The sequence below is a fragment of the Lynx rufus genome, unplaced genomic scaffold (genome assembly GCF_022079265.1).
Source record: "Lynx rufus isolate CCGP_SWC_20201006 ecotype Redwood Valley unplaced genomic scaffold, mLynRuf1.p SCAF_13, whole genome shotgun sequence".
Classification (NCBI taxonomy): Eukaryota; Metazoa; Chordata; class Mammalia; order Carnivora; family Felidae; genus Lynx; species Lynx rufus.
Genome location: NW_025814827.1, coordinates 21,577,859 through 21,594,299, shown reverse-complemented (window position 1 = coordinate 21,594,299; position 16,441 = coordinate 21,577,859). Strand labels below are relative to the sequence as shown.

General features: G+C 36.3%; 1 protein-coding gene across 2 annotated transcripts in view; it reads left to right on the top strand.

Annotated features, from left to right (window-relative positions):
* The window catches only part of UNC13C (unc-13 homolog C), a 585,929-nt gene that overhangs the window by 199,515 nt on the left and 369,973 nt on the right, over positions 1-16,441 (top strand). Inside the window, exons 4-6 of one of the 2 annotated variants that reach the window (XM_047074451.1) lie at positions 8,717-8,795; positions 9,931-9,936; positions 11,070-11,141. In XM_047074451.1, coding sequence (XP_046930407.1) covers positions 8,717-8,795; positions 9,931-9,936; positions 11,070-11,141 — 157 coding nt within the window. The remainder of the gene's footprint in view (positions 1-8,716; positions 8,796-9,930; positions 9,937-11,069; positions 11,142-16,441) is intronic. The other variant, XM_047074449.1, reaches the window with a different exon arrangement.

Genomic DNA, 16,441 nt, shown 5'->3' with positions numbered 1-16,441 from the left:
AGAGACTGAGGAGGAGTAGGGGCAGAGAGAGAGAGAGAGAGGGAGAGAGAGAATCCCAAGCAGGCTCCACACTGTCAGTGCAAAACCGGATATGAGGCTCCATCCAATGAACCATGAGATCATGACCTGAGCCAAAATCAAGAGATGGTTTCTCAACCAACTGAGCCACCAACGCACCCCAGTAAATTCCTTTTATAGTAATGCAAAGAACTAAGAAGTAAAATTATGAAAAATAATGACTATGTAGTGTAGAACAAATATTGAATCAAATATAGAAGACACCATAATTTATGGAATTTTATCCATTTTGTAAATTTTATGTGATGATTGACTTTCCACATATTTCCTTAGGTCTCATGTTTTCATCCCATTTGTAATGCCTATAGTCTAAAAGCCTCCTTTTTTCCTGGAGAGAACTCTTGAATGGCTGAAGAGGGGCTGTTTGGGGAGGATTGGGACTATTTTATACACTGATACAGGATTTCTGATCTAAAGATAATACTGTCTTGGAATACACTTAAAGTGTTTCAAATAATAGTAAGAACTCTAGATCAATTGGGATAGACTTCTTACATCTTCCAAAAAAAGAAAAAAAAAAAAAAAAAGAAAAATGTGTGTGTATAAAGAACATGGGGTTTGAGGTAAGAGTCCTTCAGTGGAAAACAAGCTCTGCCATAGACTTGTAGGCCTGGATAAGTTGCTTAACTTTCGTTTCATTAAAAGTAAAGTAGGGTTATTTGTAAGCCTCAGTTCATATTATTGTTGTAAATATGCAATAATCCAATCATATGAACAGTGGAATATGATAAGCCCTTGAGCTTGTGTTCAAATCCAATCACTGCTATCTATGACTTAGTGATTTTGGGAATAATTCTAAACAATTCTGTGCATTGATATCCTCATTTATAATATTATGGAAATAATTGTACCTATACTTTATTGGATTTTTTGAGAATAAAATGTGGTAATATATGTCAAGGTTGGCTGTAAGTATTAGCATTATACCTGGCTGCTGGTAAACACAATATAAATATTAACTCTTGTAAGCTAGTTTGCTGGCAATGGTTAGCAATAGCTTAATCAAATCAGCTGTACCGAAAAGGACTGAAATTAGACTGCTGCTTCCCTAGAATCAGATAGCACCTTCAGAGTTTCTTGTCTGCTGTTGCCTGTTTTGATGATTCTCCCTGACCTCTTCATCATTGAGCCTAGGTAGTTTCTTACAGATTTTAACTGGTATCCTTGAACTTGACTTCTTGCCTGGAAAGTCAATGATTTCTTTATCTACATATAATTCCAGTCTTCACCATTTTTAGTTTTAATCTCTCCCAGATCTCTCTATTGGGAACATACTTACTTTTTATTTTTTTTTAATTTAAACTTAACATATGGTGCAATATTGGGTTCAGGAGTAAAATTCAGTGATTCATTCACTTAAATAAAATACCCAGTGGTCACCATAACAAGTGCCCTCCTTAGTATTTATCACCCATCTAGCCCATCTCCCCACCCCCCTTCCTCCATCAACCCATAGTTCTTTAAGTGTCTTGTGGTTTGTTTCCTTCTCTTCTGTCCCTCCTGCCACTTCCCATATGTCCATTCATTTTGTTTGTTAAATTCCACATATGAGTGAAATCAAATGGTATTTGTCTTTCTCTGATTGACCTATTTTGCTTAGCATAATACAGTGTAGTTCCATCCACATCATGGCAAATGGCTAGATTCCATTCTTTTCGGTGGCTAGTATTCCAGTGTGTGTGTGTGTGTGTGTGTGTGTGTGTGTGTGTGTGTGTGTATGCATATGTGTATGTATGTGTGTGTATATATATAAATATATATATATATATGTATGTGTAGGATAAAGAATATATACATATGTACACACACCCACATACATTACATATTCTTTATCCATTCATCAGTTGATGGATATTTGGGTACTGTCCATAGCTTGGCTGTTGTTGATAATGCTGCTATGAACATTGGAGCCCTGTACCTCCTTGAATATGTATTTTTGTATCCTTTGGGAAAATACCTGATAGTGCAGTTGCTGGATTGCAGGGTTGTTATATTTTTAGTTTCTTTTTTTAAATTTTTTTAAAAATGTTTTATTTATTTTTGAGACAGAGAGAGACAGAGCATGAACAGGGGAGGGTCAGAGAGAGAGGGAGACACAGAATCCGAAGCAGGCTCCAGGCTCTGAGCTGTCAGCACACAGCCCAACGCGGGGCTCAAACTCACAGACCATGAAATCATGACCTGAGCTGGAGTCGGACGTTCAACCTACTAAGCCACCGAGGCGCCCCACCACCAACCTCTATTTTTAGTTTCTTGAAGAACTTCCATAGTGGTCTCCAGAGTAGCTAGCTGCACCAGTGTGCATTTTCTCCAACAGTGCAAGAGGGTTCTCCACTCCTGCCCTGCATCCTTGCCAAATCCTATTGTTTCTTGTATTGTTAATTTTAGGCATTCTGACAAGTATGAGGTGGTATCTCATTGTGGTTTTGATTTCTATTTCCCTGATGATGAATGACGTTGAGCATCTTTTCATGTGCCTCTAAGCCATCTGGATGTCTTCTCTGGCAAAGTGTCTGTTCAAGTCTTCTGCCATTGTTTCACTGGATTATTTGGTTTTGGGGTGTTGGGTTTGATAAGTTCTTTATAAATTTTGGATACTAACCCTTTATCAGATATGTTACTTGCAAAAATCTTCTCCCATTCTGTAAGCCACCTTTTAGTGTTGTTGGTTATTTCCTCCACTGTGCAGCAGGTTTTTATCTTGATGAAGTCCCAATAGTTCTTGTTTGCTTTTGTTACCCTTGCCTTTGGTGATGTGTCTAGTAAGAAGTTGTGGCTCTGAAGTCAAAGAGGTTGCTACCTGTGTTCTCTAGGATTTTGATGGTTTGCTGTCTCACATTTAGGTCTTTCATCCATTTTGAATTTATTCTTGTGTATGGTGTTAGAAAGTGGTCCAGTTTTATTCTGCTTGTCACCGTCCAGTTTTCCCAACATCATTTGTTGAAGAGACTGTCTTTTTTCCATTGGATATTCTTTCCTGATTTGTTGAAGATGAGGTAACCCTATAGTTCTGGGCCCATTTCTGGGTTTTCCATTCTGTTCGATTGTTCTATGTGTCTCTTTTCATGCCAGTATCATACTGTCTTGATGACTAAAGCTTTGTAATACAGCTTGAAATCTGGAATCATGATGCCTCCAGTTTTGTCTTTTTCAAGATTGCTTTGGCTTTTTGGGGCCTTTTGTGGTTACAAAAAAACTTTAGGACTGTTTATTCTAGCTCTGTGAAAAATGCTGGTGGCATTTTGATAGGGATTGCATTAAATGTGTAGGTTGCTTTGGGTAGCATAGATATTTTAACAATGTTTGTTCTTCTAATCCATAGGCAGGGAATGCTTTTCCATTTCTTTGTGTCCTCTTCAATTTCTTCCATAAGCATTCTATAATTTTCAAACTATAGATCTTTTACCTCTTTAGTTAGGTTTATTCTTAACCAGGAAATCAACAAGGAAACAATGACTTCTAATGACAAACTGGACTATATGGACTTAACAGATAGATTCAGAATATTTCATCTTGAAGCAGCAGAATACACATTCTTCTCAAGTGCACATGGAGCATTCTCCAGAACTGATCACATACTGGGTCAGAAATCAGCCCTCAACAAGTACAAAGAGATCAAGATCATACCATGCATATTTTCAGAATACAACAGTATGAAACTTGAAGTCAACCACAATGAAAAGTTTGGAAAGCCCTCAAATACGTGGAGGTTAAAGGACATCCTAACAAAGAATGAATGGGTTAACCAGGAAATTAAAGAAGAAATTTTAAAGTATATGGAAGCAAATGAAAATGGAAACATGAAAATTGAAAGCTTTGGGTTGCAGCAAACGTGATCCTAAGAGGCAAGTGTATTGCAATTCAGGCCCAACTCAAGAAGCAGGAAGGGTCCCAAATACACAACCTAACCTTATACCTAAAGGAGCTAGAAAAGGAGCAAGCCTTCAGAAGAAGGGAAATTATAGAGATTAGAGTAAAAATAAATAATACAGACACAACAACAACAAAAACAGTAGAACAGATCAATATAACTAAGAATTGGCTTTTTCACAGAATTAACAAAATTGATAAACCTCTAGCCAGACTTACCAAAAAGAAAAGAGAAAGGATCCAAATAGTTAAAATCATGAATGAGACAGGAGAGATCATGACCAACACCACAGAAATACAAACACTTACAAGAGAATACCAAGAAAACCTATATGCCAACAAATGGGGCAATCTGGAAGAGATGGACAAATTTCTAGAAACTCACAAAGTAACAAAACTGAAACAGAATGAAAAATGGAAAATTTACACACACCCATAACCAGCAAAGACATTGAATCAGTAATCAAAAATCTACCAAAAAACCAGAGTCCTGGGCCAGATGGCTTCCTAGGGGAATTCTACTAGACATTTAAAGAAGAGTTAATACCTATTCTCAAATTGTTCCAAAATACAGAAATAGAAGAAAACTTCCAAACTAATTTTACAAAACCAGCATTACCTTGATTCCAAAACCAGACAAAGACTCCACTCAAAAGGAGAATTAAACTTGGGCTCCTGGGTAGCTCAGTTGGTTAAGTGACCAACTTTGGCTCAGGTCATAATCTCCCCACTTGTGAGTTTGAGCCTGCTTTGAATTCTGTGAATTCCTTGAATTCTCTCTCTTCCCCTTCCCTGCTCACATTCTGTCTTGCTCTCAAAAATAATACATAAACATTAAAAAGATTTTTTTAAAAAACAGAATTACAGGGCAATGTCCTTGATGAACATGGATGCAAAAATTCTCAACAAGATTTTAGCAAATCAAATCCAGTAGTACATTAAAAGAATTATTCACCATGATCAAGTGGGATTTATTCCTGGGCTGCAGGTGTGGTTCAGTATTCACAAATCAATGTGAGAGACCACATTAATAAAATAAAGGATAAGAACCATATGATCTTGCAGAAAAGGCTTTTGACAAAATACAGCATCCATTCTTGATTAAAAACCCTCAACAAAGTAGGGATAGCTGGAACATACCTCAACATCATAAAGGCCATATATGAAAGACCCACAGCTAACATCATCCTCAATGGGGAAAAACCAGGAGCCTTTTCTTCATGGTCAGGAAAAGACAAGAAATTCCACTCTAACAATTACTATTTAACATAGTACTGGAAGTCTTAGCGTCAGCAATCAGACAGCAAAAAGAAATAAAAGGCATCCAAATCAGCAAGGAAGAAGTCAAACTTTCACTATTGGCAGATGACATGACACTTCATAGAAAATCTAAAAGACTCCACCAAAAAATTGTTAAGAGATAATACATGAACTCAGCAAAGTCGCAGGACATAAAATCAATGAGCAGAAATCTGTTGCATTTCTATATACCAATAATGCAGCAGAAAAAGAAATCAGGGAATCAATTCCATTTGTAATTGCACCAAAACAATAAGGAACACTTTCAATAAATGTTACAAAGGTGCCTGGGTGGGTCATTTGCTTAATTGTTCCTTGATTTCAACTCACATCATGATCTCATGGTCTTGAGATTGAGCCCCATGTTGGGCTCTGGGCTGGGTGTGGAGCCTGCTTAAGATTCTCTCTCTCTTCCTCTCTCCCCTGCTTGCTCTCTCTCTTTCTCTCAAAAATAAATAAATAAATTAAATATTTAAAAAATATCTTACATTTTTATAGAGCTTTACAGTATTTACCAAACACTTATCCACTCTTGAGGTAAGGCCATTAGGGAAACTTCTTTTTCTTCTTTTTTTTAATACTCAGATTTACAATAAAAGTTTTATTATTACTTGATGAATAATCCATTGAAAGTTTATGTTTATGCAAACATCTTACAGTAATAATGAAAATGTAAAACTCTAAGGAAGTACAACGTGATTTTGAGCATTTTTTTAAAACGGTAAAGATTAAGAGAAAATTTCTATTGCAATTACAAATTTTACGAATTTCAAAATATGAATTTAATGAAACTAAACTCAAGGCAGATAGAAATTTTGGATTCATGTCTGTAACTTGGGCTCATTATTCCATAATGTTCAGGTTTGGCCTGGGTCCTTGGCTGTCTCTGTTATAATGAGACAAGCAAAGGAGTGAAATTTAAGACCCAAGAAAATATGTGTGTGACACTGATTCTTGAACTTGTGAGTAGATAACTTTGCTCAAAATTCTAGGTGCTCTTGGGAATTTGAATTAAGTTCTATGAGCAGGAAAACATGAAGAAATCATTAGTGTAAAAAACCACACAACCCATGTATATATTACACTTTGTAGTTTATAAATCACTTTCTCAAGCATTGTCACAATTGAATGTGTTTCTTTACATAGTTATTTAAGTCACATTATTTAGCAGTCAAAACATTTCAAAACATTCAGACGCAGCTAGTTAGTGTGATTGCCATGTAGTGTGATGGCAAGACATTTATTAATTATACTTTATGTCACTATTAATTCTCTTCACAGGAGGTGGAAAATAGAAACCACTAGGAATCCAAGCCTTAGATTGGAGCAAACAAAACTCAAAAGATCCTTCTAGAAACACACTTATATACCCTTTTCCCATAAATGTGTTATTTGGGATGTGTCAGAATCAAGAATGAACTAGCAGTGAGAGGGGAAGAATATGGAAAGAGAATAGGAGGGAAGTGAAAAGTTACACTGATGGAGGAGTTGGTTCACTTTCTGAAGACAGGTGTTGAGAAGGAAAAAAAGAAGATTTAATTGCCCTTTTCCCTTGCTTGATACTGCCGTTTCTTGCAGTCCATAAGAGCATGCTGCCAATGATGTGTGTGTGTGTGTGTGTGTGTGTGTGTGTGTGTGTGTGTGTGTGTGTGTTAACCTAATCTTGGTTTTTGACTGGCGTTGTGCCATTGGCCTAGAGAGTATCAACTGGCATTGTTCTGGGTAATGATGGAAACTGTATGAACTCTTTTCTCATACAGTCATTGCTGAACAGGCTCTCAAATGTCATTTTCCCCACACGTACTATCTTCCCTCCTATTGCTTCTCCTTTTCCTTTTCATTCATGTGTGTTGATCTCTGCCCTATTATCCTTTTCCTGTATTCTATGATCTAAACAAAAACTTTTAGTTGAAATTCATGAACTTAAATATAATTTGCTCAGAATTGACAGACTTCTTCCTCATGTGCAGTGGTATTAATATTCACATTTATTACTGAATAAACATATAAGTTATAACCTTGCTATTTATTGACGTTCTATCTTTATTAACACTTTCTTTTAGTACTATTTCACATAACGAGTTGTGTGATAACTTAGTGAATTATTCAAGATCATCAAGCTAGTGATTGATACAACTAGAAGTGTTGGAGTTAAGACCACGGCTACTATAAAAAAAATCCAGTAAGGCAAAATTTTCCCTTCATTAAGCTAAGAGCAAAGAGGCCATCTCTGTGTCAGTGAAAATGGGGCTGTGAGATGCTGATAATCTATTATCAGCTTTTGTGGCCTGTTCAGGGGCAGAGGTGCATAGCTAACACCCTTGCCTTTGAATTGTGTGTGCCTGGTGAAAAAGGTGATTCTAATAAGCTGGAGTTTAGCAAGAGTTTTATAGGTCAGGTGAGCATAAGGGAAGCTCTCCTCAGTGACTTGAGCACATTTGTGGTTGTATAAAATCACTAGCTTAGATGCAACAAAAAACAATTCAATGTATTCCGTTATTTTAATAAAGAATATATTTCAAGAATATTTTTAATTGCAAACATGGTAACGCTTATTATGGAGCATTGACTCTTACCAAATTTATAACAGTGAGAATCTTTGCTTTTTCTTTGACCCAGTATCACTCCACAGAAGTAACTCTCGCTATCAATTTAATGAATATCTTTCTAGGTATTTTTCTGTGTATATATAAGCACATGTAATACAGTATCATACTAAACTTACTAAAATGCAAACTTACTTTTTTCACATAACATGATTTTTTTTCATTTATACACATATGTATTTAACTCGTTTACTTTATTGTGTTCTCATTGGATAGATAATATAATTCATTCCATAAATATTTAGGTTACCTAGCTTGTATTGCTATTACAAAAAGAAATGGTGCAGTGAATATCCTTGGATAACAAATTAATTTCTTGTTGTATTTTTCTGTGCGGTAGATTCCAAAAAAGGAAAAATTCTGATATAAGGGTTATTACAAATACTCTAAATGCAACTATGGCTCTTTGAGATACCAGTTTGGAGTTTCATCTATGAAGATGAAACACATCAAAAAAGAATGATATTTTTTTACAAATACAGGTATTTCTTATATCGTTGCAGACAAAAGTTGCAGCAAAAATGGTTTACTTCTATCTCTCCAGAAATACAAAGTTACATGTAACTAACAATTTTTATTATCTTCCTTGTGATGCTGACAGAAAACCAAGGTGTCAGCCAAGCCAGGCTAAAGTTTCAATGTATGGAACTATCCAAGAATACAAGTGATCACTTTGGTAGCTAGAGTCTCCTTTTCACTGGGTGAGGGTTGGTGAGTTCACTGGGTGAGGTCTTAAGAAGCTTGGATTTTTCCTATTTTGTGAACCAGTTGAAAATCATGGTATACATTTAATCTTTTTTACAGCCTTTTTCTTAAAGGAAGTCCTTATCCCATTGAAATCATTCCTCTTTCTCCTCTTTCAGGGCTGGGCGAGGGCTTTATGGTATTGACAGTATGCCAGATCTCCGTAGGAAGAAAACTTTGCCCATTGTACGAGATGTGGTAAGGAACTCCTGTTTCATTCTCTTCAGTTGTATGTGTTGCCTTTTTCTTTATCATTAAGTGCCATGCCTATCTGTATTTCATAGAATAATACATATAAGAAGTTGGATTCTACCAAGTGTTGCATTTATCATTTCTTTAAAATCTATTAAATAAATGAAATAATTCTAACCTTTTGACAGCGTTTTTTTTTTAAGCCTTCTTTCTTTTTCTCCAACATGGGGCTTGAACTCCTGGCCTTGAGATCAAGAGTTGTATGTTCTACTGACAGAGACAGCCATGTACCCCTTAGCCCCCTTTTTTTATTGGTTAAAATTACAAACCAGTTTAAAATGGCATAACAATTGGGCAAATAGAAGTCACAGGGCATGCTAACTGAGCTGCTGCAACTGGGCTTTGATAGGTGCAATGTTGCAAAGGACCACAAGTTTAATGGGCACTTGGAGGCTTGTTTTGGACTTCCTCACCTTATGTCACTGGATTCTACTACTTTATAAAGCAGCAGATACTATTAACCAATTCTTTATTTAATTAAGATCAAATTTAATCACATTAATAAGTGATTCCACTCTCTGAAGAAAATTACAACTCTAAACTCATTAAAACCTCATTAAACCTAAACATAACTCTGAATAACTCAAGCTCTCCTATAACAAAATACGCACAGGACCACCTAAAGATGCAAAGGATTGATAATGGTCCACATTAGACTATTAAAAACAAATAGCTTAACTTCCAGAAAGCAAAGTGTTTTGTTCTATCATCCAAATTGTCTCCAGTTTCCTGGAGGCAAATTCTTAACAGTTTATGACATGAAAATATGTTTTATCCCACAGAAATAGAAATTTCCCTTTTAGCGGCAATTTATACTATTTCTTATATCAGTAATTTTTAATTTTACTATGAAAACCTTCATCTGAAAACCATCACTTGTGTTCGAAATTAGGAAAGATAAAATCTTGATTGGAAAGATCTACTGAACAGCATGCTGTGTCTCTGTAGCCCAGATTTCTGCCATTGTAGTGTGGATATTATTTTAAAGTGTTCAGTTTATTTAACATCATTATACTCTTTTCTCACCATTCTTATGTCTAATTATTTACACTTTGTTTCCTCTGACACTTGGGATCTTCAGGCCATGGTAAGTGATTTTCAATTTAATATTTTCTATATTTCTGAATGTACGTTGCGCTTACTCATGGGATAAAAGAGGGCAAGATGGGGAAATAAAAAGAGACAGAAGACTGAGAAATTTGGGTTCTGTAAGAATTTAACATCTAGTTCTATTCTGAAAGATACACAAAATTATATACACAACAGGTATGAATACAGACTGAAATAGAATGCAAACATAATTTTAGAGACAATAGTTGTCAGAAATGGAAGATCATCTTGGCTAATTCCTTGGACGTAATCTCTCTATAGGTTTACACAGAAGGGGTGGTGATGGATGGATAGTGACTTCCTCACTAAGGATTGCTAAGCTTTTATCTGAGTTTATGGCTTTGTAGCTCCAAGGAGATAGATTTAAGACCAGGTGCAAAATCCCATTGTGACTTCCCTTTGTTCCTAATGAGATAACATATTAAACATTCCCATCTAAAACTTCGGGTTTCCAAAGTTCTCTACAGTTCTGCTGAGTGTATTATATCACACACATTTCAGGTAGGAGATATAATGGTTCTGTTTTATGGTAGGGAAACAAAAGGGACTTGACTTTTATTTAAAATTACTTATGTTACCAAGATTGAGTTAAGAAAACCAATCTGGGTATAATGGTTCTCACCTGATAAAGTGAACACTTAGGAAAAATATACTGCTTAGATATGAAAGAATATTCCAGGGAACTGTGAACAACTCAAGGATCATCTAACACCTGTGATTTGGGGCCGTCACACAGATCATCTGGCTCTGTGCCAGTGGCCATGTTTTATGAAGAAATGTGATCATGATCACCTTGAGGAAAAACAAAGTTAGAGAAGTCTCTTGCTAACATGGAAACCTGGGGCTGATCAATCTGCCTTGCTGGACCTCAGTTTTCTCATCAGTTAAATGTAAGGGTTGGGTCTGATTATATAAGGGGATTGTATCAGCTTTAATGTTCCATGATTTCACATTCTGGATGAACTAGCTGACTACTGAAAATGGCAGGTGCCTATTGACTAAAACATGAACCGTGATAGGTTATATTCTTACATTTTCACATGTTGTTGAACAATATGTACTTAGCATCCACCTCATGTGCCAATAACTCCTAAATTCTGTTTATTTTAGACTCTGGCTGCCCGGAAATCTGGACTCTCCCTGGCTATGGTCATTAGGACATCTCTAAACAATGAGGAACTGGTAGGTGCAGAGTCTATTACTATGTATTGATATAGTCCAGGGGAAGGCAATTCTGATCAAACCACTCAGTTGTAATGTTGATTCCAAAATTCCAGAAATAACTGGCAACACGGGGAAAGTCTGGCCCTAAACAAATTTCATCCAGACCTCAACTTCACTATCATACAGATTATCCTCTGTTGATCAAATATGCATGCGCCTCTCTGTCTTTACAAATGTTATTCCGTCCTAATGCATTTTACCTGTAATTCTCCCCTTGAGAAAAATCCTGCTACATTTTTATATGATTCAAATTTTGCCTCCCTTCTGAGGCTGTCCCAAACATCTTTCTCCCCTTGTGGCTGAATTTTCAGCTTCCTCCTTTGAGCTCTTTCTAGCATTTAATCACAACCTCCATACTGTAGTATAGCAAAAGTGAAGGTTGCTTGGGGTGAGTCCCATCTGTACCAGTAAATTAGCATTGTTACACCTGGCATTTTATCTAACTTCTCTGAGTCGATTTCTCTCATCTGTATAGTGAGGTAATAAGACAAATTATTAAAGGAGTGGATACATTTTTAACACTTGGCACTGCTTAGAGTATAGTAAAACATAAATGCAAGCTGCTGGTTTTATTATTTTTATAAGCAATTAACTTTATTATTTTGCATAAACCTTTGCTTTTAGACTGCTTTCTTGAGGGTAGCATTGTGTCCTGTTTTTTTTGCTCTTGTTAAATACTTTGACCCCTTTTGCTTAGTACATTATCTGACATGAGGTATGTACTTTGTAAATTCTTGTTGAATGAAAGAACCAACTGGTTAGAAAATACAAGTAGACTCCAATATCTAGGTCAAGAATTCTTGAATTTGGCTCATTAGAGTCACCTGTGGTAGCTTTAAACCATGCAGATGCCTGGGTCTAGCTCCCAGTGATTCTGATTTAATTGGCTTCAGATGTGGCTTGGGTCTAAAGGGATTTAAAAAAAATTTTAGGCGATTCTAACGTGCAGTGGATGTTGTGCTGTGGTAACTCCTTCCTGCCCAGCCAGTCTGTTGGGTTTTTACTAGAGACAATTTGTGTGTCCTCCCTTAGGTGAACTAATACATTCTATAGGAGTGACACTCCCATAGTCCTATAGAATGTAAAGGACTTTGTCATTCCTATAGAAGAAAAAATTTGCCACTGATAATACTTGTTTTAAATCTCTATAGACTTGGCATTTAACACCATTATTTATATGTATATTTCACAGTTTCTTCTTCTTGTCACTGTGTCTTAAACCCAGAAACCAACCTTTACTAGATCTCTATCCCAAACTCTTCCCAGCCTAGTGCATATCAGAAAAAACAAAACAAAACAAAACAAAAATAAAAAACAAAAAACGTCCATTTGAATATTTGGGTGCTACAGTAAATAAAAACATTTTCTCTTGTGCCAAAGTATTAAAAAAATGTGGCTGATTTTCAAGGATCTTATTCTTATCTATTAGATTTATGATGACACGTAATATTTGAGTGTAGTTTGGATACAAATGAAATTAAACATCCTCTGGTACATGAAAATGCACCATATTGCTTGCTGAATCTTGAAGTGTCTAGTCTTGGGCTTTTGAGGGAGTAAGCAAGGTTGAGCGTTTTTATCATTAAACTCCTACACTATTTCTTTTTTGTAAATATTGTATTTGGTCTGAACCACAAATATTCATTCATATGAAAAGTTAATAGGAAAGCGATAGAAATGAGAAGAATGTTATTACATCTTCTGCGGCCCTGGATAGGGAACACACCTTCACTTTATGGTGAAATTAGTTATTGATCTTCTCATCCACTTAAACATACATTTATTTCTTTAGTTTCAGAAAACCTATGTAAAAGACTTTTCTGTGTAGGTGTTGGGTGGATGAATAGAGTTCATCAGCTCTCCATGGAATTCATAAAGCCCATTTCCCTGGGGCCCATATCTCAAAAAGTAAATGAAATATGACTTGTGCACAACAGGCATATTAAATGTCACTCTTGACAAGCTGTCACATTAAGTCATTACATCGGCAACTAACATAAATGCTGAAGCAAATAATTCCCACTTTTGGGTGTTGAAAACCTTCCTAGGCACCTTTAATGTGAAAGCATGAAATATGTGTCCTTTACATAAAGGAAAATGGCTTTGCCATGTGGAAAATATCACATGCTGGCACATCCGTTTTAATTAAAGAGATACATGGTAAAAAGTTCAGTCATCTCTTCCAAAGCATGAAAGGGCTCTCAAGTTTGATGTGAGATGACAGTGGGTCAGCCAGCACCACCTCTGTGGTCTCCCTGTGAGCAGTGGGTAAAGCAATGGCAGGTGCCCCCATCTATCACCATTTCCATCTTGCCCACAGAGACCTATTGGGGCTGATTGGAAATCTCAGTCTAAAAAGCCCTTAAGGACCATAGTTTCTGAACATTTCGATCTAACCTAATAACACAAGAAGGGGTAACACTCTAGTATCCCTGTATCACAACAGTAGTGTTCCTGATGCTGTACTGTTCTGCTTTGTGCTTGTTTTCACAGACTCAGTTTCCTGGGTGTGGCCCCAACAGTGAGGAATCAAATTAAAACCATTCAATAAATCACTGATTTGAGTGTCTATTATGTGTCAGGCATTGTTGCAGATTCTGAAATATGACAGTGAATAACTCTACTAAAACTCCCTGCCATCATGAGGTTTATAATACAGCGAGAAGGGAGCTGAGATAGCATGTTTTACTCCCACTATTGCTACAGGTTGTAGTGAAAGTTTCTTAACAGGTGGGAGTATTTAAATTGACAGTGTCTGATGAGGGTTATGGGACACTCAAGTTGGGTAAGGGATGCAAATCACCAAGCCTGGAAGGGATTCTAGTACCCTCTTTATTCTGTCCCAGGTATTCACATCTAACTATGGTTAGGGGGCTGGTCTATTGGCTTGCTTCCAGAAGTGTCAATTCTCATGAAGTTTGGTTTATCTAGGTGAGTGGAGGTCCTTTCAATGACAAGATCCATGCCCAATGAAAGGGACTTATAAGAACTAGGTATGGGAATAATTAGATCAGATCTGGGCCCTATTTTTAGCATAATACTGGAAAGATGACATAGAAGCCGGAAGCAGGCCAGAATACCTGTGTGGTGCCTGAGGTTCAGTCAGGAAGCTGCAGGCTCACACTATGCCCAGGTACACTGACTCGGGACAGGAACAATTTCAAACCAGATAATTGAGAACTGAAGTGACAAGGGTCTGAATTTGAATTTCAGCTCTACCTCTATTATCTTTGTGAACTCATTTCTTTTCAGTACTTTTTGCCTCCCTAAGATGTGTTCACCTCGTTTGTAAAATAAAAGTAATAATACTTACTCTCCACAGTTTGTGAGAATTAAAAGAAAACATTGTCTTGCCAGCCAGAGCAGGTGGCAGAGAGGGAAGAGGAGTCGCAATGAAGTCTCTAGAGTATATGCTTTATCCCATGCCTCCCTGTAACCTCCGCAGCTGCAGGTCAGATTCCAGGGTGTACTGATATGGAAATCCATGGTAATCACAAATTTAAAGGTGTTCGCTTGTTTGCAAGTCTTGTTATTGGTCCTGCGTCTCTCCTTCAAGAACACAGTCTTTGGTTTGAGAGAGATAGAGCTCCACTATTTACTAGTTGTAGGAACATGGGCAAGTTACTGAAACTTTCTTGGCCTTGACTTTCTTATGTTTGCTAGTTACATAAGATTTTTCATCTGTGTTTATAAATAAAATGCCCTGTGGTTTACTGTGTCTTTAAGCAATTTTGGCGTCAATAACCTAGCTTTGTAAAATAAGTTGGGAAGCTGTCTCTTTTCTTACTTCTCTTGAATAGTTTGTGCACAGTACGTGTTGCTATGCCTTGAAAGATGGACAAACTTGCCTCTAAAACCATTGTGTAATTTTTTTGAGAATGGTTATTTGACTACTGAATCAATTTAATGTAGTAGTTCCATCCATGTTCTTTAAACATTTGTTCTTGATTCAGTTTTGATCATTTATATTTTTTCCAGAAAGTTGTCCTTTTTTTTATCACCTAAAATTTCAAATTGCATCAAATTGTTCATATAATTATATGACATAAAACTTGTGCTGGAGTGCCTGGGTGGCTCAGTCGGTTGAATGTCTGACTTTAGCTCAGGTCATCATCTCATGGTGATGTGAATTTGAGCCCCACATCCGGGCTCTCTGCTGTCAACACACGGCCCAATTTAGATCCTCTGTACCCTTCTCTCTGCCCCTCCCCTGCTCACACAGTCTGTCTAAAAAATAAACAAACATTCAAAAAAAAAAAAGATTATGCCATTTCCCCTTATTTGTATTTTCTCTCTTTTTAAATCAATACTGCAAGAGATTTCTCTGGTGTTTGTTTTGTTGACTCCATATTGTTGTTTTTTTTTTCTATTTCATTTATTTTCTTATTTAGATTCATATTCTATTCTCTGTATTTACCATGAACCTACTTTTCTGCATAGTTCACTAATTTTGACTTTATTATTAACTATTGCATACACACAAAAGAATAATTACAAAATAATTGAAGAACAGTATATATACTTGTGTATCCATGACAGCTTAGGAAGAGAAAAAGAAATATTTAATAAATGATGCAATGATTAATATTTAAGTCAATTTAGAGTGTTTATTCTCCCAAAGACAAGCCGTATGAACTATTATTGTTACTACATTGTATTATTTTCAGAGGACATGGAATACAAATTTGGTGATTTGCATTTAATTGACTATTTTATAGTTTGGCTCATAATTTTGTAGGTATACCATATGAGCTCTTTTTGTTGGGTACATAAGTTTTGGGACTTCTGTATTCCTGAATAATTTTCTTTCAACTTTGTTGGTAATCTTATTAATGTCTTAAATGTTTTTTCTTTAAAATATTTTCTCTATGCTATTAATACAGCTATACCAAATTGATAGATTCAGTATTTGCTTGATAGAACTTTTTTAGTCATTCTTTAAGTCTTAACATGTTTTCTGTGTATCTCACATAGCTTAATTTTCTTTTTTTTTTGAATTTTTAATGTTTATGTATTTATATTAGAGACAGAGTGTGAGCAGGCAAGGGGCAGAGAGAGAGTGAGACACAGAATCTGAAGCAGGCTCCAGCCTCTCAGCTATCAGCACAGAGCCTGATGTGGGGCTATGAACCCATGAACTGTGAGATCATGACCAGAAATGAAGTCACAAGCTTAACCGACTGAGCCACCCAAGCGCCCCTCACAGAGCTTAGTTTCAATTCAATTCAAGAATTTGTCTTTTTACAGGTGAACTCAAT